The 27230-nt window shown below is 41.9% G+C and overlaps 1 protein-coding gene across 2 annotated transcripts in view; it reads right to left on the bottom strand.

Annotated features, from left to right (window-relative positions):
* LOC139766195 (peroxisomal N(1)-acetyl-spermine/spermidine oxidase-like) overlaps positions 1-27230 on the bottom strand; it is a 139031-nt gene that overhangs the window by 30799 nt on the left and 81002 nt on the right. For both annotated transcript variants that reach the window (XM_071694478.1, XM_071694477.1), the window contains exons 4-7: positions 14597-14713; positions 12459-12600; positions 5495-5564; positions 5032-5160 (exon numbers count right to left, since the gene is read on the bottom strand). In XM_071694478.1, coding sequence (XP_071550579.1) covers positions 5032-5160; positions 5495-5564; positions 12459-12600; positions 14597-14713 — 458 coding nt within the window. The remainder of the gene's footprint in view (positions 1-5031; positions 5161-5494; positions 5565-12458; positions 12601-14596; positions 14714-27230) is intronic.

Genomic DNA, 27230 nt, shown 5'->3' with positions numbered 1-27230 from the left:
GCCCCTTTCTCCAAAACTCTTGCATTCACCTCCCTAACAACCCCATCCATAAACAACTTAAGCAACCATAAAGATATCATGCATCCGTGCCGTAAACCGACATTCACTGAGAACCGGTTACTTTCCTCTCTTCCTACTCGTACACATGCCTTACATCCTCGATAAGAACTTTTCACTGCTTCCAGCAACATACCTCCCACACCATATACCCTTAATACCTAACACAGAGCATTTCTATCAACTCTATCATATTCTTTCTCCAGATCCATAAATGCCACATACAAATCCATTTCTTTTTCTAAGTATTTCTCACATACATTCTTCAAAGCAAACACCTGATCCACACATCCTCTACCACACTGCTCTTCCCCAATCTGATCTTCTGTACATGCCTTCACCCTCTCAGTCAATACCTTCCCATATAATTTCCCTGGAATACTCAACAAACTTATACCTCTGTAATCTAAACACTAAACTTTATCCTCTTTGCCTTTGTACAATGGCACTGTGCATCCATTCCGCCAATCCTCAGGCACTTCACCATGAGCCATACATACACTGAATATCCTCACCAACCAGTCACAACACAAACACCCCGTTTCATAATAAATTCCACTGCAATACCATCCAAACCCGCCGCCTTGCCGGCTTTCATCTTCCACAAAGGTTTCACTACCTCTTCTCTGTTTAGTAAATCATTCTCCCTGACCTTTTCACCACCTCGACCAAAACACCCTATATCTGCCACTCTATCATCTAATGCATTCAACAAACCTTCAAAATACTCACTCCATCTCCTTCTTACATTACTTGTTATTACCTCTCCATTAGACCTCTTCGCCGATGTTCCCATTTGTTTTCTTATATTACGCACTTTATTTACCTCCTTCCAAAACATCTTTTCATTCTCCCTATAATCTAATGATATTCTCTCACCCCAACTCTCATTTGCCCCCTTTTTCACCTCTTACACCTTTCTCTTGACCTTCTGCCTCTTTCTTTTATATATTTCCCAGTCATTTGCACTATTTCCCAGCAAAAATTGTCCAAATGCCTCTCTGTTTTTTTCACTAACAATCTTACTTCTTCATCCCACCACTCACAACCCTTTCTAATCTGCCCACCTCCCACGCTTCTCATGCTACAAGCATCTTTTGTGCAAGCCATCACTGCTTCCCTAAATACATCTCATTCCTCCCCCACTCCCCTTAGTCATTTGCTCTCACCATTTTCCACTCTGCACTCAGCCTCTCCTGGTACTTCCTCACACAAGTCTCCTTCCCAAGCTCACTTACTCTCACCAGTCTCTTCACCCCAACATTCTCTCTTCTTTTCTGAAATTCTCTACATATTTTCACTTTCGCCTCCACAAGATAATGATCAGACATCCCTCCAGTTGCACCTCTCAGCACATTAACATCCAAAAGTCTTTCTTTCACGCGCATATCAATTAATACGTAATCCATTAACGCTCTCTGGCCAGCTCTCCTACTTACCTATGTATACTTATGTATATCTCTCTTTTTAAACCAGGTATTCCCAATCACAAGTCCCTTTTCAGCACACAAATCTACAAGCTCTTCACCATTTCCATTTACAACACTGAACACCCCATGTACCCCAAGTATTCCCTCAACTGCCACATAACTCACCTTTGCATTCAAATCACCCATCACTATAACCCGGTCTCGTGCATCAAAACTGCTAACACACTCACTCATGTGCGCGAGGTAGCGCTAGGAAAAGACAACAAAGGCCACATTCGTTCACATTCAGTCTCTAGCTGTCATGTATAATGCATCGAAACCAGAGATCCCTTTCCACATCCAGGCCCCACAAAACTTTCCATGGTTTACCTCAGACGCTTCACATGCCCTGGTTCAATCCATTGACAGCACGTCGACCCCGATATACCACATCGTTCCAATTCACTCTATTCCTAGCAAGCCTTTCACCCTCCAGCATGTTCAGGCCCCGATCACTCAAAATCTTTTCACTCCATATTTCCATCTCCAATTTGGTCTCCCACTTCTCGCTCCCTCCACCTTTGACACATATATCCTCTTTGTCAATCTTTCCTCACTCATTCTCTTCATGTGACCAGACAATTTCAAAACATCCTCTTCTGCTCTCTCAACCACATCCTTTTTACCACCACACATCTCTCTTACCCTTTCATTACTTACTCGATCAAACCACCTCATCCACATATTGTACTCAAATATCTCGTTTCCAGCACATCCACCCTCCTCCGCAAAGCTCTATCTATAGCCCACGCTTCGCAACCATAAAACATTGTTGGAACCACTATTCCTTCAAACCTACCCAATTTTGCTTTCCAAGATAACGTTCTCGACACATTCTCCACACATTCTTCAACGCTCCCAGAACTTTCGCCCCCTCCCCCACCCTATGATTCACTTCCACTTCCATGGTTCCATCCGCTGCCGAATCTACTTCCAGATATCGAAAACACTTCACTTCCTCCAGTTTTTGTCCATTCAAACTTACCTTCCAACTGACTTGTCCCTCAACCCTACTGTACCTAATAACCTTGCTCTTATTCACATTTACTCTCAGCTTTCTTCTTTCACACACTTTACCAAATTCAGTCACCAGCTTCTGCAGTTTCTCACCCGAATCAGCAACCAGCGCTGTATCATCAGCGAACAACAACTGACTCACTTCCTAAGCTATCTCATCCAAAACAGACTGCATACTTGCCCCTCTTTCCAGAACTCTTGCATTCACCTCCCTAACAACCCCATCCATAAACAAATTAAACCATGGAGACATCACACACCCCTGCCGCAAACCTACATTCACTGAGAACCAATCACTTTCCTCTCTTCCTACACGTACACATGCCTTACATCCTCGATAAAAACTATTCACTGCTTCTAACAACTTACCTCCCACACCATATATTCTTAATACCTTCCACAGAGCATCTGAGTGAGGAAAGATTGAGGTGGAGGGAACGAGAAGTGGGAGACCAAATTGGAGGTGGAAAGATGGAGTGAAAAAGATTTTGAGTGATCGGGGCCTGAACATGCTGGAGGGTGGAAGTCGTGCAAGGAAGTGAATTGGAACGATGTGGTATACCGGGGTCGACGCACTGTAAATTGGATTGAACCAGAGCATGTGAAGCGTCTGGGGTAAACCATGAAAAGTGGTTTCGGTGAATGTGAACGAATGTGGCCTTTGTTGTCATTTCCTAGCGGTACCTCGCGCACATGCGGGGGGAGGGGGTTGTCATTTCATGCGTGGCGGGGTGGTGACGGGAATGAGTAAGGGCAGACAGTATGTATTATGTACATGTGTATATATGTATATGTTTGTGTGTGTATATATATATGTATACGTTGAGATGTATAGGTATGTATATGTGCGTGTGTTGACGTGTATGTATATACATTTGTATGTGGGTGGGTTGGGCCATTCTTTCGTCTGCTTCCTTGTGCTACCTCGCTAACGAATCTTCACCTTCGCCTCCACAAGATGATGATCAGACATTCCTCCAGTCGCACCTCTTAGCACAATGACATCTACAAGTCTCTTTCACACTCCTGTCAATCAACAAGTAATCCAATAACGCTCTCTGTCCATCTCTCCATCTTACATATGTATACTTATGTGTATCTCTTTTTAAACCAAGTATTCCCAATCACCAGTCCTTTTTCAGCACAGAAGTCTACAAGCTCTTCATCATTTCCATTTACAACACTAAACACCCCAAGTACACCAAATATACTCTCAACTGCCATATTGCTCACCTTTGCATTCAAATCTCCAATCACTATAACCTGGTCTCTTGCATCAAAGCTGCTAACATACTCCCTCACGTATCCCCAGGGATATATATATATATATATATATATATATATATATATATATATATATATATATATATATATATATATACATATATATATATATATATATATATATATATATATATATATATATACATAATTATTAATATTATTGTTATTTTGCTTTGTCGCTGTCTCCCGCGTTAGCGAGGTAGCGCAAGGGAACAGACGAAAGAATGGCCCAACCCACCCACATACACATGTATATACATACACGTCCACACACGAAAACATACATACCTATACATCTCAACGTATACATATATATCCACACACAGACTTATACATATATACACATGTACATAATTCATACTTGCTGCCTTATTCATTCCCAGCGCCACCCCGCCACACATGAAATAACAACCCCCTCCTCCCTCATGTGTGCGAATAGCGCTAGGAAAAGACAACAAAGGCCCCATTCGTTCACACTCAGTCTCTAGCTGTCATGTAATAATGCACCGAAACCACAGCTCCCTTTCCACATCCAGGCCCCACAGAACTTTCCATGGTTTACCCCAGACGCTTCACATGCCCTGGTTCAATCCATTGACAGTACGTCGACCTCGGTATACCACATCGTTCCAATTCACACTATTCCTTGCACGCCTTTCACCCTCCTGCATGTTCAGGCCCCGATCACACAAAATCTTTTTCACTCCATCTTTCCACCTCCAATTTGGTCTCCCACTTCTCCTCGTTCCCTCCACCTCCGACACATATATCCTCTTGGTCAATCTTTCCTCACTCATTCTCTCCATGTGACCAAACCATTTCAAAACACCCTCTTATGCTCTCTCAACCACACTTTTTTTATTACCACACATATCTCTTACCCTATTATCTATCTATCTATCTATCTATCTATCTATCTATATATATATATATATATATATATACATATATATATATAAACTAAGGATCGAGGAAAATCAAGGGTTCAACTGGAGATTCCCCCTCCCAACTTCATTTATTCTAAGCTTTGTTGTGGTTGCTCCTAGCCTATCGTTCCTAAGTTCCAATCTATCGTTTTAGGTTCCAATCTATCGTTCTTAGGTTCCTAGCCTATTGGCCTTGAGCTATCGTAGAAACAGGCAGGAAGGGAAGGGAGAGCAAATCATCAGATCCTGTCATCCAGACCAATTGACACATTACACACCTTAAGGTGTGTTATTAAAGTGTCGAAGCCATTCTCCCACTGACGGTCGTCGCCGTAGTCAACGAACTGGTCAGCGTCCCGCGCAGACATATCCAGCCAATCACCTGTACCTTCATCATAATTCACAATCTGAAATGTATATGGTTAACTGTAGGGCAGGTTCTTATATCTAAATAGGACTTAAATCTATGTGTATGATGTTGATTGTGGACTATTATGGTTTCATATTACTGTCCTAAATTGTAATATACATTCTGGAAACCCCCCCAAAAAATAATTTATATATTGTAATTGGTTTTAACCATCGAATTCATACAGTGAACCCCATTAGATGATTAATAACAGCAAGTTAAGGAGTCTGATTAAAATATTGCTCTCAAATATCAATACATTTGATGAAACATCTACTATTGTCCTGCCAAACCTCAACAAAAGTTATAATGAACGTGACTTTTCCACTCACCTGCATCATATAATGCAGTAAGGCTTTCCCCGTCTCACTATCAATCCGGGAATCGTAAATTTCATGAAATCTGAAAAAAAAGGGCTAACATCTGGCAGTGTGTAAATAATGTGGCTAATAACAGTGTCGAGGTTACAATACACTGTACAGCTCATTCCAGCACTGTTTAACACACACAAAAACACATTATATATATATATATATATATATATATATATATATATATATATATATATATATATATATATATATATATATACTTAAGCATAAGCATGCACGCAGAGACAGACAGACACCAAGAGAGAATAAATTAATCAAAATCGTTGTGGACAGACTGTTAACAGCGAAGCATTTCCACACAACACGAACATCACACAATCTTGGTTGATGGCTGATACATTGTAGGTACAGCTGTGAGGACATGAGATCAATACACAACAGCAAGGACTTATTCGAGGCTACATCACGGAGAAATAATATATTTCATGAATAATATGTGATAAGGAAAGACACTAGGAAAAGAATAATAAGAAGGTTAAGCCTGCTCCAAATCAAACTGCAGGAAATAATTTCATAAGACCTTTTGAAAAGTGCCCCCTGGAGAAAGTGGAAATGGTGACTGCTAGTATTATAACCTTAACATATAATCCAAGAGAGACCCATACGTGCTAAAAGAAACTTCTGAAAGAGATAATGGTAATAAAGGAGTGTGTCAGGAGTGTGTGGTGAGCAGCAGGGTTAGCACTGCTGGATAGTCAAACATTTTCATCCTCGGGAACCTCAGATGTAAGGAAGGATCCAGACTAGCTTAAATCAGGAGGAGGGAGGTGAGGCCACCTCTCCCAATGAAGTTCCTAGTGCACCTACATTGCAAGAAGTTCACTTATAGCAAATACCTGCTTATCAACACTGGATATAATCTTTCCATATATCACCTCAAGAAATGAACACACTAGTTCACCACAATAATGAATTCCAGGAGGTAGTCGTTGGTTGGCAGCCACCGACCAGGGAGGTTATATATTACCGGTACTCCCCGCCTGGGTACCAGGAGGGTCAGTGAAGGCTGCCCAGTAAGCCAGTACTTCAGTGGCTGTCAAGTGGCACTCCTTTGACCCAAGTAGCTGTCTTTTCTTTCTGCCTCACCCACGCGTCGACTGCTGGCATACAATCTCTCCTTGTCACACATAACACATGACAACAGTGAACTCGCACAGCTCATTCTTCCTAACTCTAGATCATTCCACGGTGACTGCTATGTGCTAGCCCTGCCTTATAGCAAAATGGTAAGAGCAAGAGACAGAAGTAGCGGGTAGGAACATTAGACAAGAGCATTAGGTAGAAACATTAGGTAGAAGTAGCAGGGAAGAACAGCTGGGAGCATTAGGTAGAAAGGTTAGAGGTAGTAGGTTGGAAAATTAGGTAGACACAATCGGTAGTGGCAGTAGGTGGGAAAATTAGGTAGGAACCTTTGCACACACTGCGCCAGAGTTTCCCCTCTGCCTGTTAAGGGTGAGGCTTTAGTACCAATGACTAAGCAGCGGCACTGGAGTTCACCAGTTACAAAGATTTTTTTCGCCGTGGCCACCGCCTTGAGGGAGTTGCCAAGGGGAACGGTCACCAAAGGTAAAGATAAATAGATTATGCCAGAATCTTAGATTGAATAGCATTATAACGGACCTCGCAAATTCTACCATGCAGTTCCAAATTAATAATAATAATAATAATAATAATAATGATAATAATAATAATAATAATTTTTTTTTTTTTTTTTTTTTTTTTATACTTTGTCGCTGTCTCCCGCGTTTGCGAGGTAGCGCAAGGAAACAGACGAAAGAAATGGCCCAACCCACCCCCATACACATGTATATACACACGTCCACACACGCAAATATACATACCTACACAGCTTTCCATGGTTTACCCCGGACGCTTCACATGCCTTGATTCAATCCACTGACAGCACGTCAACCCCTGTATACCACATCGCTCCAATTCACTCTATTCCTTGCCCTCCTTTCACCCTCCTGCATGTTCAGGCCCCGATCACACAAAATCCTTTTCACTCCATCTTTCCACCTCCAATTTGGTCTCCCTCTTCTCCTCGTTCCCTCCACCTCCGACACATATATCCTCTTGGTCAATCTTTCCTCACTCATTCTCTCCATGTGCCCAAACCATTTCAAAACACCCTCTTCTGCTCTCTCAACCACGCTCTTTTTATTTCCACACATCTCTCTTACCCTTACGTTACTTACTCGATCAAACCACCTCACACCACACATTGTCCTCAAACATCTCATTTCCAGCACATCCATCCTCCTGCGCACAACTCTATCCATAGCCCACGCCTCGCAACCATACAACATTGTTGGAACTACTATTCCTTCAAACATACCCATTTTTGCTTTCCGGGATAATGTTCTCGACTTCCACACATTTTTCAAGGCTCCCAAAATTTTCGCCCCCTCCCCCACCCTATGATCCACTTCCGCTTCCATGGTTCCATCCGCTGACAGATCCACTCCCAGATATCTAAAACACTTCACTTCCTCCAGTTTTTCTCCATTCAAACTCACCTCCCAATTGACTTGACCCTCAACCCTACTGTACCTAATAACCTTGCTCTTATTCACATTTACTCTTAACTTTCTTCTTCCACACACTTTACCAAACTCCGTCACCAGCTTCTGCAGTTTCTCACATGAATCCGCCACCAGCGCTGTATCATCAGCGAACAACAACTGACTCACTTCCCAAGCTCTCTCATCCCCAACAGACTTCATACTTGCCCCTCTTTCCAAGACTCTTGCATTTACCTCCCTAACAACCCCATCCATAAACAAATTAAACAACCATGGAGACATCACACACCCCTGCCGCAAACCAACATTCACTGAGAACCAATCACTTTCCTCTCTTCCTACACGTACACATGCCTTACATCCTCGATAAAAACTTTTCACTGCTCCTAACAACTTGCCTCCCACACCATATATTCTTAATACCTTCCACAGAGCATCTCTATCAACTCTATCATATGCCTTCTCCAGATCCATAAATGCTACATACAAATCCATTTGCTTTTCTAAGTATTTCTCACATACATTCTTCAAAGCAAACACCTGATCCACACATCCTCTACCACTTCTGAAACCACACTGCTCTTCCCCAATCTGATGCTCTGTACATGCCTTCACCCTCTCAATCAATACTCTCCCATATAATTTACCAGGAATACTCAACAAACTTATACCTCTGTAATTTGAGCACTCACTCTTATCCCCTTTGCCTTTGTACAATGGCACTATGCACGCATTCCGCCAATCCTCAGGCACCTCACCATGAGTCATACATACATTAAATAACCTTACCAACCAGTCAACAATGCAGTCACCCCCTTTTTTAATAAATTCCACTGCAATACCATCCAAACCTGCTGCCTTGCCGGCTTTCATCTTCCGCAAAGCCTTTACTACCTCTTCTCTGTTTACCAAATCATTTTCCCTAACCCTCTCACTTTGCACACCACCTCGACCCAAACATCCTATATCTGCCACTCTGTCATCAGACACATTCAACAAACCTTCAAAATACTCATTCCATCTCCTTCTCACATCACCACTACTTGTTATCACCTCCCCATTTACGCCCTTGACTGAAGTTCCCATTTGCTCCCTTGTCTTACGCACCCTATTTACCTCCTTCCAGAACATCTTTTTATTCTCCCTAAAATTTACTGATAGCTCTCTCACCCCAACTCTCATTTGCCCTTTTTTTCACCTCTTGCACCTTTCTCTTGACCTCCTGTCTCTTTCTTTTATACTTCTCCCACTCAATTGCATTTTTTCCCTGCAAAAATCGTCCAAATGCCTCTCTCTTCTCTTTCACTAATACTCTTACTTCTTCATCCCACCACTCACTACCCTTTCTAAACAGCCCACCTCCCACTCTTCTCATGCCACAAGCATCTTTTGCGCAATCCATCACTGATTCCCTAAATACATCCCATTCCTCCCCCACTCCCCTTACTTCCATTGTTCTCACCTTTTTCCATTCTGTACACAGTCTCTCCTGATACTTCTTCACACAGGTCTCCTTCCCAAGCTCACTTACTCTCACCACCTTCTTCACCCCAACATTCACTCTTCTTTTCTGAAAACCCATACTAATCTTCACCTTAGCCTCCACAAGATAATGATCAGACATCCCTCCAGTTGCACCTCTCAGTACATTGACATCCAAAAGTCTCTCTTTCGCACGCCTGTCAATTAACACGTAATCCAATAACGCTCTCTGGCCATCTCTCCTACTTACATAAGTATACTTATGTATATCTCGCTTTTTAAACCAGGTATTCCCAATCATCAGTCCTTTTTCAGCACATAAATCTACAAGCTCTTCACCATTTCCATTTACAACACTGAACACCCCATGCATACCAATTATTCCCTCAACTGCCACATTACTCACCTTTGCATTCAAATCACCCATCACTATAACCCGGTCTCGTGCATCAAAACCGCTAACACACTCATTTAGCTGCTCCCAAAACACTTGCCTCTCATGATCTTTCTTCTCATGCCCAGGTGCATATGCACCAATAATCACCCACCTCTCTCCATCAACTTTCAATTTTACCCATATTAATCGAGAATTTACTTTCTTACATTCTATCACATACTCCCACAACTCCTGTTTCAGGAGTATTGCTACTCCTTCCCTTGCTCTTGTCCTCTCACTAACCCCTGACTTCACTCCCCAGACATTTCCAAACCACTCTTCCCCTTTACCCTTGAGCTTCGTTTCACTCAGAGCCAAAACATCCAGGTTCCTTTCCTCAAACATACTACCTATCTCTCCTTTTTTCACATCTTGGTTACATCCACACACATTTAGGCATCCCACTCTGAGCCTTCGAGGAGGATGAGCACTCCCCGCGTGACTCCTTCTTCTGTTTCCCATTTTAGAAAGTTAATACAAGGAGGGGAGGATTTCCGGCCCCCCGCTCCCGTCCCCTCTAGTCGCTTTCTACGACACGCGAGGAATACGTGGGAAGTATTCTTTCACCCCTATCCCCAGGGATAATATACATATATATACACACACACACACACACACACACACATATACATATGAAAAATGTAAGAAACAATTTAGAAAACAAACTTTTAGCTTGAAATGAATGAAAAAATGAACGTCACATAATGGTTCAACCTCTGGCTATGGAAAAGGAAATGTACAATTTATTCACACAAACGTCAAATGCAGTTCTCATCAATTTCACCACTGAATCAATAAGCTTCAATAATAATAATAATAATAATAATACTGACAGAAGGAAGCCTAGGATGAACCCGAAAGTGTACGAGATCCAGGAATTTTGAGATTAAGATGAGAAATGCAGAACAAGAGCGATGAACGAAATACAAGTGTGGAATATCAACATGATCCTGTTTCATAAATATATGAAAAAATTACACACAAAAAAAAATATACGAAGGAAAAGTTAATAGCTGACACAGATGAAGGTCAAGATTGAAAACTAACAATAAACTTTTAGGGAAAATTTACCATAAAGTGCAACACATCAACGCTACCAAAACAGGAGGTGGGAGATACCATAGAAGTGTATTCCAGTAGCTGGACTCAAATGAGCTGACAAACCAGATGGCATCCAGTTAATGCTACCCAAAGAGTGTACAGTTAGAGAGCCCATAATCTTGGTCGGAGGGCAGCATTCAGCGAGACATGGGAGATCTATCGCTGTATCAAGTAAGTATAACAAACGTTTTTGAAAGCGGAAAGGTATGCTGACCATGACATTGGAAACAAACGTGATGAAAGATTTAAGGAAATAGTTCGTCAGTAAAAAAGGACGAGTCAAATGTTTCACGATAAGCAGAAATGATGGGATTTTGAAAAAAAAAAATGATAAATTCCAAATTCTGCATGATAAGTCTATAAGAGTACAAAATTCATCCCAAATGAACAAGCAGGTAATCACACATACACAACACAAACACAGATACACATAAGTGTATATACGGACACAAACGCATTGGCAAAGTGCTAAAGATGGGACACATTTAAAGGAGAACCACCAGCAATTATCATCCAGCAGGCAACAAATGACAGGAATGTGTATGTGAGACTTGATGGCTGACGTATAGCCCAACTGGTCACTGAAACACCATATCATATGTGGTACAGCAGGTAAACTGTTTACTGAATCAGTATAAGAATTGCCTTTAACCAAATGAACGTCTGGATAAAACACTTCCAATACATGACAGAACTGATGATAACTTCACCGCTTTGGTCATCCCACATGCAAAGCACTGATCGATAAAACAGTATTTAATTTGACAAGATCTAAACTTACCAGTTCGTGGAAATAGGCGAGAATTGACCAGCTCAAAAGTCACGTAAAACTAAGGAAGAAACGATGTGGAAAACTTATGTATTCCAAAGTAACAGAGTTGGGAATACACGAGAGAGCTGTGTCAACAATTGGATGCAGAGTCCGTGAAAATGTTGAACATCTTTAGTTTAAGTAACAGGGTCCCATAAGTGCTAAAATGCCAACTCGAATACACATATGGGTAACCAAAAATACACACACAAGCATGAATACACACACACACACACACGGGCTGGTCGATTGAATGGGTACCTGGCATAGGCTGGGGTGTGCGAGTGTACATACACACATAGGAGTAAAGACATGGTACACATATACAAGGTTAGGAAGATGGGGCACACAAGGGTAAAACTCTTTCTCCGTAGCACACAAATAGTAACTACACAAAAGTTAATGCACACTATTTAGAGAGTATTAAAGAAGCTGTTTCAGTGAAAATATCAAGAGAGAGGGGACCAACGAGTGTAAAACTCTCCCGTATATTGCAATTTGGTAATGACACCATCACACATATCCAACAGGCTACAGTAGTGGCCCTACCTGTCTATGAAGTACTGGCCGAAGCTTGTATTGTAATAGTCAGTCAATATCCCATTTTCTCTACACTCTTCCATCAGAGCCTCTATGAAGTCATAGGCTGAAGGGTCAGCCGGCTCACTATCCTGGGTCACAAAACGCCAGTCTGTACCACAAGACAAAGCAGAAGTTTAGCACAGCTCTGCTGTGTTTACACTGTTCCTGAAAACCGCCAATTCGGCGATAATCAACAACCACATGCACCAAGACTGCCTCTCCTGCACACAAAACCAAGTCTCCCTTATGATAACTGGCTGTAAGTATTGTTATTGTTTTACTATCAATAACTGTGGTTCTTATCGCTGGGTATTTACTTAAACCCGTCGATGTGTCACCACAAAGGTCGTGTAGACTGGACGGAGGGAAGAACCCGCCAGACTTTGGCGTCTCTCCCACAGGACTCCACACACACACACACCGACCGCCTTCAAAGCGACCAAGACGAACGGCCACAGTTCAAAATATTTGTTTACAAAAATCACGTATGTCAGACCTCGTCGTAAAATTGTTTAAAACTTCCCCCCTCCCCTCCCACACATCCCACCCTCAGGAGCACGATGGTAGAGATTATTTGTGGACCAAGGTACGTACCGCCCATGGCCACGACGAAGAAATCCATGGGTATGTGGGGGGGTCTGGCGTTTGATTACCTTCATACCCACATGTGAGCGGTATAACGCTGCCTCCACCAAGATCCAAGCAAGATACATGACGCGGATAATGGGCAGTACGTCACCATTTATATGCAAAGGCAGGGCTCGAGATGACATCTGGCAATAATGCAAGAAAAACAATGATCGTATGAAGGCTTCAGTGAGGGCTCGGTCGGAATAAATTCCCCTTGGGCTTAAAGGGTAACTTATCCAAATGGTTCCTTTAACCATTTATGTTCATAGTTATCACGTAACACAAGTAAATGTACGAAGGTATGAACCTGTTGCTCCGAAGAAAGTCTGTTGACACATTCTAGAAGAAACACACGACAGATAACGGACGCCCGAATACACAAGTTCCCCCGCGGGTCAGCGGCCCCCTAACACTCTCTCTCTCTCTCTCTCTCTCTCTCAGTAACGTTTAGCCAAGAAACAATATTTCCGCGAGACTGCAGCCCCACGGATCAATGACTCCTCCTCCTCCTGAACATGATGGGTGGAGTCGAGCATCGCTGGGCCGGCAGGCTACATCCTAGTATGTGACTCCCCACCGACACAACTAGTACTTCCACTCAGGACCGACAGTTTTGGATTTTGCTAACACTAAGTTTTGCAAGTTTCTCCCATCTGCACTACAAGTTTCGGGATGCTTATCACTCACAATCAAATTTATGTTACCATCAGGCACAGAGCTTAAACGAGGCAAGAGTGCGGTATAATGTTAACCTTTGAAATTCACAAATTCTCATGTCTGTACGTCACACTAGTGTTAGACGTGAGGTCTTATACCACATACCACCCATTACCACGCATGTATTTCATTATGATAAACCCATGTGAATAGCCTTCTACAGTTTTCCTGCACCATGTAACACACAGCCTAAAGATATGATACATAACTAGTCAGAACTGATACATACGACTATGGTGTTGTGCCTGATGATAAACAAAACAAAAAAAAAATCGAGTATATAAGTGATTTTCAAGAATTAATTAATAAGAAGAATAACCAAGAATTAATTAATTTTCAATAAGAATAACCAAGATGAGTAAAACTGAAAAATAGCAGGAAAATTATAAAATCATTCATTTGTTTACTAACACAATCTGAGCTACTAAAATGGTCAAAATAATTTTATGAAATAAACGAATTTGAGCCAGAATGAAGGAAAGAGTCAGTTCAGAGGTCATAAAGAGGATTCGGATGGTGTTATATGTATACAACTTGTACAAATGAAAAGGGATTATCAGGGTACAATTTTGAACATAAGTCATTGAATATGAGGAGTGATCCATGGAGGTAAAACAAGAAGTATTAGTAAAACAAGAAGCATTAGAAAAGGACAAAATGTGAGTCAATAAAGAGAGAGAAGATTTAGTATGAAGAGGATGAAGACTATCGGAAATAAAGCAGTGGGACAGGAGAGGGAGGGGATGAGTCTTGCTTACCCCAGGCGTCGTCAGGTAGGGTTGGCGACACCGCCCCTAAGTTGCGCGCCAACCTGTACAGCGGGTTCCTCCTCCCGCCATGGATCCACTCCGCCCCGTCCTCCACCAACACTCCATCTGCACAACACAATACAAATATTAGCCACATGATTACCACTACTTTATAGTCCTACTCCCACACGTATGATAAAACGTCTCACTTGAGGTAAAGCCGCAGGCAGGGTATACTGTTGTGACATCAGAAGCGACAACCCTCCCGCTTCTCAGAATCTCCCACGCTCAACCTCAGCCTTCCATCCACTACGTCATACAACTGAGTTTGCCTCAGGTGTACGATGATGTGTCCACTGCTTTATGACTTAACAATCCAGGCACGACATATTTGTCTAATAATCGTTCTTCTATTGTTATTCCTCCGTGTAGGGCGTTTCTCGGGAAGCAAGGTGTACCGGGCAGTGTCCATACCCGTGATGCATTCATGGGCCGCTCTGAGTGGAATGCACAGGTTCAAATCGTGGTTACGGCAACCGGTCTACAGTTAACCCAGCTCTTCACCCACCCCTAGGGATTGATCGATAAAATGGGCACCTGGTTCAGGCTATATATATATATATATATATATATATATATATATATATATATATATATATATATCTTTTTTTTTTCTTTCAAACTATTCGCCATTTCCCGCATTAGCGAGGTAGCATTAAGAACAGAGGACTGGGCCTTGAGGGAATACCCTCACCTGGCCCAATTCTCTGTTCCCTCTTTTGGAAAATTAAAAAAAAAAACGAGAGGGGAGGATTTCCAGCCCCCCGCTCCCTCCCCTTTTAGTCGCCTTCTACGACACGCAGGGAATACGTGGGAAGTATTCTTTCTCCCCTATCCCCAGGGATATATATATATATATATATATATATATATATATATATATATATATATATATATATATATATATATTATTTTTTGCTTTGTCGCTGTCTCCCGCGTTTGCGAGGTAGCGCAAGGAAACAGACGAAAGAAATGGCCCAACCCACCCCCATAAACAATGTATATACATACACGTCCACACACGCAAATATACATACCTATACATCTCAATATACATATATATATATATATATATATATATATATATATATATATATATATATATATATATATATACACACACAGACACATACATATATACCCATGGACACAATTCGCAGTCTGCCTTTATTCATTCCCATCGCCACCTCGCCACACATGGAATACCATCCCCCTCCCCCCTCATGTGTGTGAGGTAGCACTAGGAAAAGACAACAAAGGCCCCATTCGTTCACACTCAGTCTCTGGCTGTCATGCAATAATGCCCGAAACCACAGCTCCCTTTCCACATCCAGGCCCCAAACAACTTTCCATGGTTTACCCCAGACGCTTCACATGCCCTGATTTAATCCACTGACGTGCTAGCACGTCAACCCCGGTATACCACAACGATCCAATTCACTCTATTCCTTGATCGCCTTTCACCCTCCTGAATGTTCAGGCCCCGATCACACAAAATCTTTCTCACCCCATCTTTCCACCTCCAATTTGGTCTCCCACTTCTCCTCGTTCCCTCCACCTCCGACACATATATCCTCTTGGTCAATCTTTCCTCACTCATTCTCTCCATGTGCCCAAACCATTTCAAAACACCCTCTTCTGCTCTCTCAACCACGCTCTTTTTATTTCCACACATCTCTCTTACCCTTACATTACTTACTCGATCAAACCACCTTACACCACACATTGTCCTCAAACATCTCATTTCCAGCACATCCACCCTCCTGCGCACAACTCTATCCATAGCCCACGCCTCGCAACCATACAACATTGTTGGTCTCACTATTCCTTCAAACATACCCATTTTTGCTTTCCGAGATAATGTTCTCGACTTCCACACATTCTTCAAGGCTCCCAGGATTTTCGCCCCCTCCCCCACCCTATGATTCACTTCCGCTTCCATGGTTCCATCCGCTGCCAAATCCACTCCCAGATATCTAAAACATTTCACTTCCTCCAGTTTTTCACCATTCAAACTTACCTCCCAATTGACTTGTCCCTCAACCCTACTGTACCTAATAACATTGCTAACATTGCTCTTATTTACATTTACTCTCAGCTTTCTTCTTTCACACACTTTACCAAACTCAGTCACCAGCTTCTGCAGTTTCTCACCCGAATCAGCCACCAGCAATGTATCATCAGCGAACAACAACTGACTCACTTCCCAAGCTCTCTCATCCACAACAGACTTCATACTTGCCCCTCTTTCCAAAACTCTTTCATTCACCTCCCTAACAACCCCATCCATAAACAAATTAAACAACCATGGAGACATCACACACCCCTGCCGCAAACCTACATTCACCGAGAACCAATCACTTTCCTCTCCTCCTACACGTACACATGCCTTACATCATCGATAAAAACTTTTCACTGCTTCTAACAACTTGCCTCCCACACCATATATTCTTAATACCTTCCACAGAGCATCTCTATCAACTCTATCACGTGCCTTCTCCAGATCCATAAATGCTACACACAAATCCATTTCCTTTACTAAGTACTTCTCACATACATTCTTCGAAGCAAACACCTGACCCTCACATCCTCTACCACTTCTGAAACCACACTGCTCCTCCCCAATCTGATGCTCTGTACATACCTTCACCCTCCCATATAATTTCCCAGGGATACTCAACAAACGTATACCTCTGTAATTTGAGCACTCACTATTATCCCCTTTGCCTTTGTACAATGGCACTATGCAAGCATTCTTCCAATCGTCAGACACCTCACCATGAATCATAGATACATTAAATAACCTTACCAACCAGTCAACAATACAGTCACCCCTTTTTTCAATAAATTCCACTGCAATACCATCCAAACCCGCAGCCTTGCCGGCTTTCATCTTCCGCAAAGCTTTTACTACCTCTTCTCTGTTTACCAAATCATTTTCCCTAACCCTCTCACTTTGCACACCACCTCGACCAAAACACCCTATATCTGCCACTCTATCATCAAACACATTCAACAAACCTTCAAAATACTCACTCCATCTCCTTCACACATCACCACTACTTGACATCACCTCCCCATCATCCCCCTTCACCGAAGTTCCCATTTGTTCCCTTGTCTTACGCACTTTATTTACCTCCTTCCAAAACATCTTTTTATTCTCCCTAAAATCTAATGATCCTATACTATTATACTAATCGCCATATCCCGCGTTAGCGAGGTAGCGTTAAGAACAGAGGACTGAGCCTTTTAGGGAAATCCTCACTTGGCCCCTTTCTCTGTTCCTTCTTTTGGAAAATCAAAACCGAGAGGGAAGGATTTCCAGCTCCCCGCCCCCTCCCTTTAGTCGCCTTCTACGACACGCAGGGAATACGTGGGAAGTATTCTTTTTCCCCTATCCCCAGGGATATATATATATATATATATATATATATATATATATATATATATATATATATATATATATATATATATATATATATATATTGGAAAAAATCACAATTTTGCGCGTGATCAAGATATTCCTATGAGTCCACGGGGAAAATGAAATATAAGTTCCCAAGTGCACTTCCGTGTAATAATCACATCATCAGGGGAGATACAAGAAAGAAATATAAGTCACCAGATATACAACGAAGAGACGTGTTTACCAAATGGCGTCCTAGCTACGTCTCTTAGTTGTATATCAGCTGACTGTCATATTTCTCTTTTGTGTCTCCCCTGATGATATGATTATTACACAAAAGTGCACTTGGGAACCTCGTGTTTCATTTTCCCCGTGGACTCACAGGAATACACACACACACACACACACACACACAATATATATATATATATATATATATATATATATATATATATATATATATATATATATATATATATATATATATATATATATTTATTTATTTTATCTATTTTATATATTTATTTTGCTTTGTCGCTGTCTCCCGCGTTAGAGAGGTAGCGCAAGGAAACAGACGAAAGAATGGCCCAACCCGCCCACATACACATGTATATACATACATGTCCACAAACGCACAATATACATACCTATACATCTCAATGTACACATATATATACACACACAGACATATACATATATACACATGTACATAATTCATACTGTCTGCCTTTATTTGTTCCCATCGCCACCTCGCCACACATGGAATAACAACCCCCTCCCCCCTCATGTGTGCGAGGTAGCGCTAGGAAAAACAACAAAGGCCCCATTCGTTCACACTCAGTCTCTAGCTGTCATGTAATAATGCACCGAAACCACAGCTCCCTTTCCACATCCAGGCCCCACACACTTTGCATGGTTTACCCCAGACGCTTCACATGCCCTGGTTCAATCCATTGACAGCACGTCGACCCCGGTATACCACATCGTTCCAATTCACTCTATTCCTTGCACGCCTTTCACCCTCCTGCATGTTCAGGCCCCGATCACTCAAAATCTTTTTCACTCCATCTTTCCACCTCTAATTTGGTCTCCCACTTCTCCTCGTTCCCTCCACCTCCGACACATATATCCTCTTGGTCAATCTTTCCTCACTCATTCTCTCCATGTGACCAAACCATTTCAAAACATCCTCTTCTGCTCTCTCAACCACACTCTTTTTATTTCCACACATCTCTCTCACCCTTACATTAATTACTCGATCAAACCACCTCACACCACATATTGTCCTCAAACATCTCATTTCCAGCACATCCACCCTCCTGCGCACAGCTCTATCCATAGCCCACGCCTCGCAACCATACAACATTGTTGGAACCACTATTCCTTCAAACATACCCATTTTTGCTTTCCGAGGTAATGTTCTCGACTTCCAAACATTCTTCAAGGCTCCCAGAATTTTCGCCCCCTCCCCCACACTGTGATTCACTTCCGCTTCCATGGTTCCATCCGCTGCCAGATCCACTCCCAGATATCTAAAACACTTCACTTCCTCCAGCTTTTCTCCATTCAAACTTACCTCCCACTTGACTTGACCCTCAACCCTACTGTACCTAATAACCTTGCTCTTATTCACATTTACTCTTAACTTTCTTCTTTCACACACTACCAAACTCAGTCACCAGCTTCTGCAGTTTCTTACATGAATCAGCCACCAGTGCTGTATCATCAGCGAACAACAACTGACTCACTTCCCAAGCTCTCTCATCCACAACAGACTGCATACTTGCCCCTCTTTCCAAAACTCTTGCATTCACCTCCCTAACAACCCCATCCATAAACAAATTAAACAACCATGGAGACATCACACACCCCTGCCGCAAACCTACATTCACTGAGAACCAATCACTTTCCTCTCTTCCTACACGTACACATGCCTTACATCCTCGATAAAAACTTTTCACTGCTTCTAACAACTTGCCTCCCACACCATATATTCTTAATACCTTCCACAGAGCATCTCTATCAACTCTATCATATGCCTTCTCCAGATCCATAAATGCTACATACAAATCTATTTGTTTTTCTAAGTATTTCTCGCATACATTCTTCAAAGCAAACACCTGATCCACACATCCTCTACCACTTCTGAAACCACACTGCTCTTCTCCAATCTGATGCTCTGTACATGCCTTCACCCTCTCAATCAATACCCTCCCATATAATTTACCAGGAATACTCAACAAACTTATACCTCTGTAATTTGAGTACTCATTCTTATCCCCTTTGCCTTTGTACAATGGCACTATGCAAGCATTCCGCCAATCCTCAGGCACCTCACCATGAATCATACATACATTAAATAACCTTACCAACCAGTCAACAATACAGTCACCCCCTTTTTAAATAAATTCCACTGCAATACCATCCAAACCTGTTGCTTTGCCGGCTTTCATCTTCCGTAAAGCTTTTACTACCTCTTCTCTATTTACCAAAATCATTTTCCCTAACCCTCTCACTTTGCACACCACCTCGACCAAGACACCCCACATCTGCCACTCTATCATCAAACACATTTAACAAACCTTCAGAATACTCACTCCATCTCCTTCTCACATCACCACTACTTGTTATCACCTCCCCATTTGCCCCCTTCACTGAAGTTCCCATCTGCTCCCTTGTCTTACGCACTTTATTTACCTCATTCCAGAACATCTTTTTATTCTCCCTGAAATTTAATGATACTCTCTCACCCCAACTCTCATTTGCCCTCTTTTTCACCTCTTGCACCTTTCTCTTGACCTCCTGCCTCTTTCTTTTATGCCTCTCCCACTCATTTGCATTTTTTCCCTACAAAAATCGTTCAAATGCCTCTCTCTTCTCTTTCACTAATAATCTTACTTCTTCATCCCACCATTCACTACATTTTCTAATCAACCCACCTCCCACGCTTCTCATGCCACAAGCATCTTTTGCGCAAGCCATCACTGCTTCCCTAAATACATCCCATTCCTCCCCCACTCCCCTTACCTCCTTTGTTCTCACCTTTTTCCATTCTGTACTCAGTCCCTCCTGGTACTTCCTCACACAAGTCTCCTTCCCAAGCTCACTTACTCTCACCACTCTCTTCACCCCAACATTCTCTCTTCTTTTCTGAAAACCCCCACAAATCTTCACCTTCGCTTCCACAGGATAATGATCAGACATCCCTCCAGTTGCACCTCTCAGCACATTAACATCCAAAAGTCTCTCTTTCGTGCGTCTATCAATTAACACGTAATATATATATACATATTATCCCTGGGGATAGGGGAGAAAGAATACTTCCCACGTATTCCCTGCGTGTCGTAGAAGGTGACTAAAAGGGGAGGGAGCGGGTGGCTGGAAATCCTCCCCTCTCTTGTTTTTTTTAATTTTCCAAAAGAAGGAACAGAGAAGGGGGTCAGGTGAAGATATTCCCTCAAAGGCCCAGTTCTCTGTTCTTAACGCTACCTCGCTAACGCGGGAAATAGCAAATAGTATAAAAAAAAAAAAAAATATATATATATATATATATATATATATATATATATATATATATATTTTTTTTTTTTTTTTTTTTTTTTTTTTTTTTTTTTATACTTTGTCGCTGTCTCCCGCGTTTGCGAGGTAGCGCAAGGAAACAGACGAAAGAAATGGCCCAACCCCCCCCATACACATGTACATACACACGTCCACACACGCAATATACATACCTACACAGCTTTCCATGGTTTACCCCAGACGCTTCACATGCCTTGATTCAATCCACTGACAGCACGTCAACCCCTGTATACCACATCGCTCCAATTCACTCTATTCCTTGCCCTCCTTTCACCCTCCTGCATGTTCAGGCCCCGATCACACAAAATCCTTTTCACTCCATCTTTCCACCTCCAATTTGGTCTCCCTCTTCTCCTCGTTCCCTCCACCTCCGACACATATATCCTCTTGGTCAATCTTTCCTCACTCATTCTCTCCATGTGCCCAAACCACTTCAAAACACCCTCTTCTGCTCTCTCAACCACGCTCTTTTTATTTCCACACATCCCTCTTACCCTTACGTTACTTACTCGATCAAACCACCTCACACCACACATTGTCCTCAAACATCTCATTTCCAGCACATCCATCCTCCTGCGCACAACTCTATCCATAGCCCACGCCTCGCAACCATACAACATTGTTGGATCCACTATTCCTTCAAACATACCCATTTTTGCTTTCCGGGATAATGTTCTCGACTTCCACACATTTTTCAAGGCTCCCAAAATTTTCGCCCCCTCCCCCACCCTATGATCCACTTCCGCTTCCATGGTTCCATCCGCTGACAGATCCACTCCCAGATATCTAAAACACTTCACTTCCTCCAGCCTCTCACCATTCAAACTCACCTCCCAATTGACTTGACCCTCAACCCTACTGTACCTAATAACCTTGCTCTTATTGACATTTACTCTTAACTTTCTTCTTCCACACACTTTACCAAACTCCGTCACCAGCTTCTGCAGTTTCTCACATGAATCCGCCACCAGCGCTGTATCATCAGCGAACAACAACTGACTCACTTCCCAAGCTCTCTCATCCCCAACAGACTTCATACTTGCCCCTCTTTCCAAAACTCTTGCATTTACCTCCCTAACAACCCCATCCATAAACAAATTAAACAACCATGGAGACATCACACACCCCTGCCGCAAACCTACATTCACTGAGAACCAATCACTTTCCTCTCTTCCTACACGTACACATGCCTTACATCCTCGATAAAAACTTTTCACTGCTTCTAACAACTTGCCTCCCACACCATATATTCTTAATACCTTCCACAGAGCATCTCTATCAACTCTATCATATGCCTTCTCCAGATCCATAAATGCTACATACAAATCCATTTGCTTTTCTAAGTATTTCTCACATACATTCTTCAAAGCAAACACCTGATCCACACATCCTCTACCACTTCTGAAACCACACTGCTCTTCCCCAATCTGATGCTCTGTACATGCCTTCACCCTCTCAATCAATACCCTCCCATATAATTTACCAGGAATACTCAACAAACTTATACCTCTGTAATTTGAGCACTCATATACATAGATACATATCAACATATACATACGTAGACATTACATACATACACATATACATATTCATACTTGCTTGCCTTCATCCATTACTTTCGCTACCCCACCTCGCAAGAAAACAGCATCGCTATCTCCTGCTTCAGCGAAGCAGCTCCTGGATAACAAACAAAAAGGTCACATTCGTTCACGCTCAGTCTCTAACTGTCATGTATAATGCACCGAAACCACAGCTCCCTATCCACATCCAGGCCCCACAGACCTTTCCATGGTTTACCCCAGACGCTTCACATGCCCTGTTGATGGGATGGCCTTGATTAAGGCCTCAGCTGCCCGTGCCCTCTCAGCGAACATAAACAAAACGCAAAAAAAGCAGACGATGGACACCTTACCTGCTTCTATCCACCATGTAACCGTAAGGCATAATGTAATATGTCTATGTAACGTATGTGTAACGATTTCTGGCTTAAAGACCATTCAGTCGACATCCATGAAAATCGCAGAACACAATACTATGACCTTAAGTCTAGAAGTTTCCTCCAAATTAGTGTCTGTCTGTTGCTCTCTTCAAATCTTGTCGTCCACGTCAATGCTCAGGGTAAAAGATCACAGATTCTTCTGTGATAAACACCAAACATTAGAAAATTTGGGTCAAGAGTAGTGCTGTCGTGATTGTAATTAACCATAACCTTTCCTACAATCGTGATCAAGGGTTGTACCGTCGTGATTATAATTAACCATAACCTTTCCTATAATCATGGTCAAGGGTTGTACCATCGTGCCTGTAATCAACCATAACCTTTCCTATAATCATGGTCAAGGGCTGTACCATCGTGGTTGTACCTACAATCTTTCCACTCGAAGTGCCTGGTACGCAGGAAACACGATAAGTTCCCAAGTGCACTTTCGTGTAATGAACACATCGATACGGGAGATGCAAGAATGAGATAGAAATCGTATAAGTTAGGTGATATACAAGGAAGAGACGTAACTAAGATGCCATTGGTAAACAAGTGTTACTGGATGATGGTGTTCGGGTTTGTGTGTTCGGATCTGGCTTCATTCCTGTCATTACAATTTTCATTATGTGGACAAGAAAGGGAACTGTTTACAAATTTTGCCTACAACAAAGCTATCCAATTCGTATAGACCTTCACTAATACCAATGTTACAATTCTTTGTGTATTCAAAGATAGAAGATTCAATGATATTTCTCGTGGTAAAGGGGTTACAGTTAATAACTGAACTGACATTACTCCAGTCAATACAATTGTCATAATTCTTAATATGATCAAACAAAGCATTTGGTTCTTGTCTCTTTTACTATATTCATGTTGTTTAAGTCTAATACGACGATCCTTACCAGTCTGCACAATATAAAGCATATTGCAATTTTTACAAGGTATTCTGTAAACACAACCCACAGATTTCTCTGTTGAGTTTTTGATTGAGATAATCTATAGAGTATTATCACTGCTGAAGGCTACATTTACATTAAAGGATTTAAGCAACCTGGGAAGTAATGTAAATTCATCACTAAAAGAGAGAATTAAAAGATTCTTTGCATCAAGAGGAAGCTTGGGTTTAACTCTGGAAAATCATTTCTGTCCCAACTCAAGGGATTTGTCGATGAAACATCTAAGATATTCTAAATTGGATCCAATCCATCTTCACAAACTCATCATCAATAAATTCCAGACTGTATATACGTAATGCCCAAAGGAATATCGACTAGAATGATGATAATCTAACCCCTTATGTTGAGCTGAGTAATAATGAAAAAAAAAAAAAAAAACATTGGTGGGTTTTCTGTATACGCTAAACTTAAACATGTTTCCATCTCTATGGATCACGCAATCAAGAAATGGTAACACAATAATTTTCACTTCCACAGTAATGTTGACAGAAGGTACTAAATTGTTAACTAAAAGGAGAAATGTTTGTAAATTTTCGTTTGTTGGCCAAACACAAAGAACATCTACATCCCTACATACCTAGAAGCAGTTGATTCTCACCAGACCGTGAATACCTTACTGAGGAAAACATGTTACAAAATTTTGTCATAAAAAAAATCTCAAAATCATCATCCAACCCATTTATCATGGGACACTACCATGTGAGGAAGACATTTTAGTCAGTGCTAAAATTACCTTCAAATCCAAGGAAGTCAGATATTTTGGAAGATGCATACGACGTATATTCGATCCAAGGTGGATTATGCAACATTGCTTTGAAGTCAGTGTTAAAGATCTAAAATAAATAAATAAAATAATTCGAGACTGCTATCAATAATGACAAGAATGATTCATCAGTATGGATTAGGGGCGCTGTCGGTCTGTTTACCCTGGAAGAATGGGAATAACAAGCAGACATTATAATCACGCGTTAACTTTTCTAAGACGTTCATTCGATCTTCACGAAGTTCTTTAAATTCAGGATGGCCCCCTCCAACGAAAAGTCAAGAAACCAGAGATAAAAGTAGCAGGAGGTACGTGAAGGAGTTCTACAGTGACTCAGTAAGAGATAAATGGAACAAACTGAGTTAAATTTAAGCATCACAAACAATTTGTGATACTAAAAAGTCAGTAATAGAATAGTGACCGCTCGAGTAAGGACAGCTTCCTTCTCTTGTGCACGTAACAGTTCATCATTAGGTGGCATGTGTGCCTAATGACTCAACTGTTCATATTTACGAAGACTAGGTTACCTGTATAACACTCCAGCTTACTTCATCATCTTTCATCACAGTTATCATGTCCCTCAACCATTACAACCGCAACCAGCTCGTCCAGACCGTTTCAATAGCAGTCCCACCCCAGTATAGTGTGAACACCAGCTATAATGATACTATGTCACCCAAATATTTGTGTAGTGTCTCACCCCTTCCCTCCCCTCCTGTTAATGATCCCACCACTATGTGTATTGTGTGTGTGTGTGTGTGTATTTTCAGTCTATGCCTGTAGCCGACTCAATAAACCATTAACTATTATTATCATCATTTATCTATCTATTTTGCTTTGTCGCTGTCTCCCGCGTTAGCGAGGTAGCGCATGGAAACAGACGAAAGAATGGCCCAAACCACCCACATACACATGTATAAACATACACGTCCACACACGCAAATATACATACCTATACATCTTAACGTATACATATATATACACACACAGATATATACATATATACACATGTACATAATTCATACTGTCTGCCTTTATTCATTTCCATCGCCACCCCGCCACACGAAATAACAACCCCCTCCCCCCCGCATGTGCGCGAGGTAGCGCTAGGAAAAGACAACAAAGGCCACATTCGTTCACACTCAGTCTCTAGCTGTCATGTATAATGCACTGACACTACAGCTCCACCCCGCCCCCCCCACATCCAGGCCCCACACAACTTTCCATGGTTTACCCCAGACGCTTCACATGCCCTGGTTTAATCCACTGATAGCACGTCGACCCCGGTGTACCACATCGTTCCAATTCACTCTATTCCTTGCACGCCTTTCACCCACCTGCATGTTCAGGCACCGATCACTCAAAATCTTTTTCACTCCATCTTTCCACCTCCAATTTCGTCTCCCACTTCTCGTTCCCTCCACCTCTGACACATATATCCTCTTGCTCAATCTTTCCTCACTCATTCTCTCCATGTGACCAAACCATTTCAAAACACCCTCTTCTGCTCTCTCAACCACACTCTTTTTATTACCACACATCTCTCTTACCCTATTATTACTTACTCGATCAAACCACCTCACACCACATATTATCCTCAAACATCTCATTTCCAGCACATCCACCCTCCTCCGCACAACTCAATCTATAGCCCACGCCTCGCATCCATATAACATTGTTGGAACCACTATTCCTTCAAACATGCCCATTTTTGCCTTCCGAGATAACATTCTCGACTTCCACACATTCTTCAACGCTCCCAGAACTTTCGCACCTCCTCCACCCTATGATTCACTTCCGCTTCCATGGTTCCATCCGCTGCCAGATCCACTCCCAGATATCTAAAACACTTCACTTCCTCCAGTTTTTCTCCATTCAAACTTACCTCCCAATTGACT

The sequence above is a fragment of the Panulirus ornatus genome, chromosome 57 (assembly GCF_036320965.1).
Source record: "Panulirus ornatus isolate Po-2019 chromosome 57, ASM3632096v1, whole genome shotgun sequence".
NCBI lineage: Eukaryota > Metazoa > Arthropoda > Malacostraca > Decapoda > Palinuridae > Panulirus > Panulirus ornatus.
This window is presented reverse-complemented; position numbering and strand designations above follow the sequence as displayed.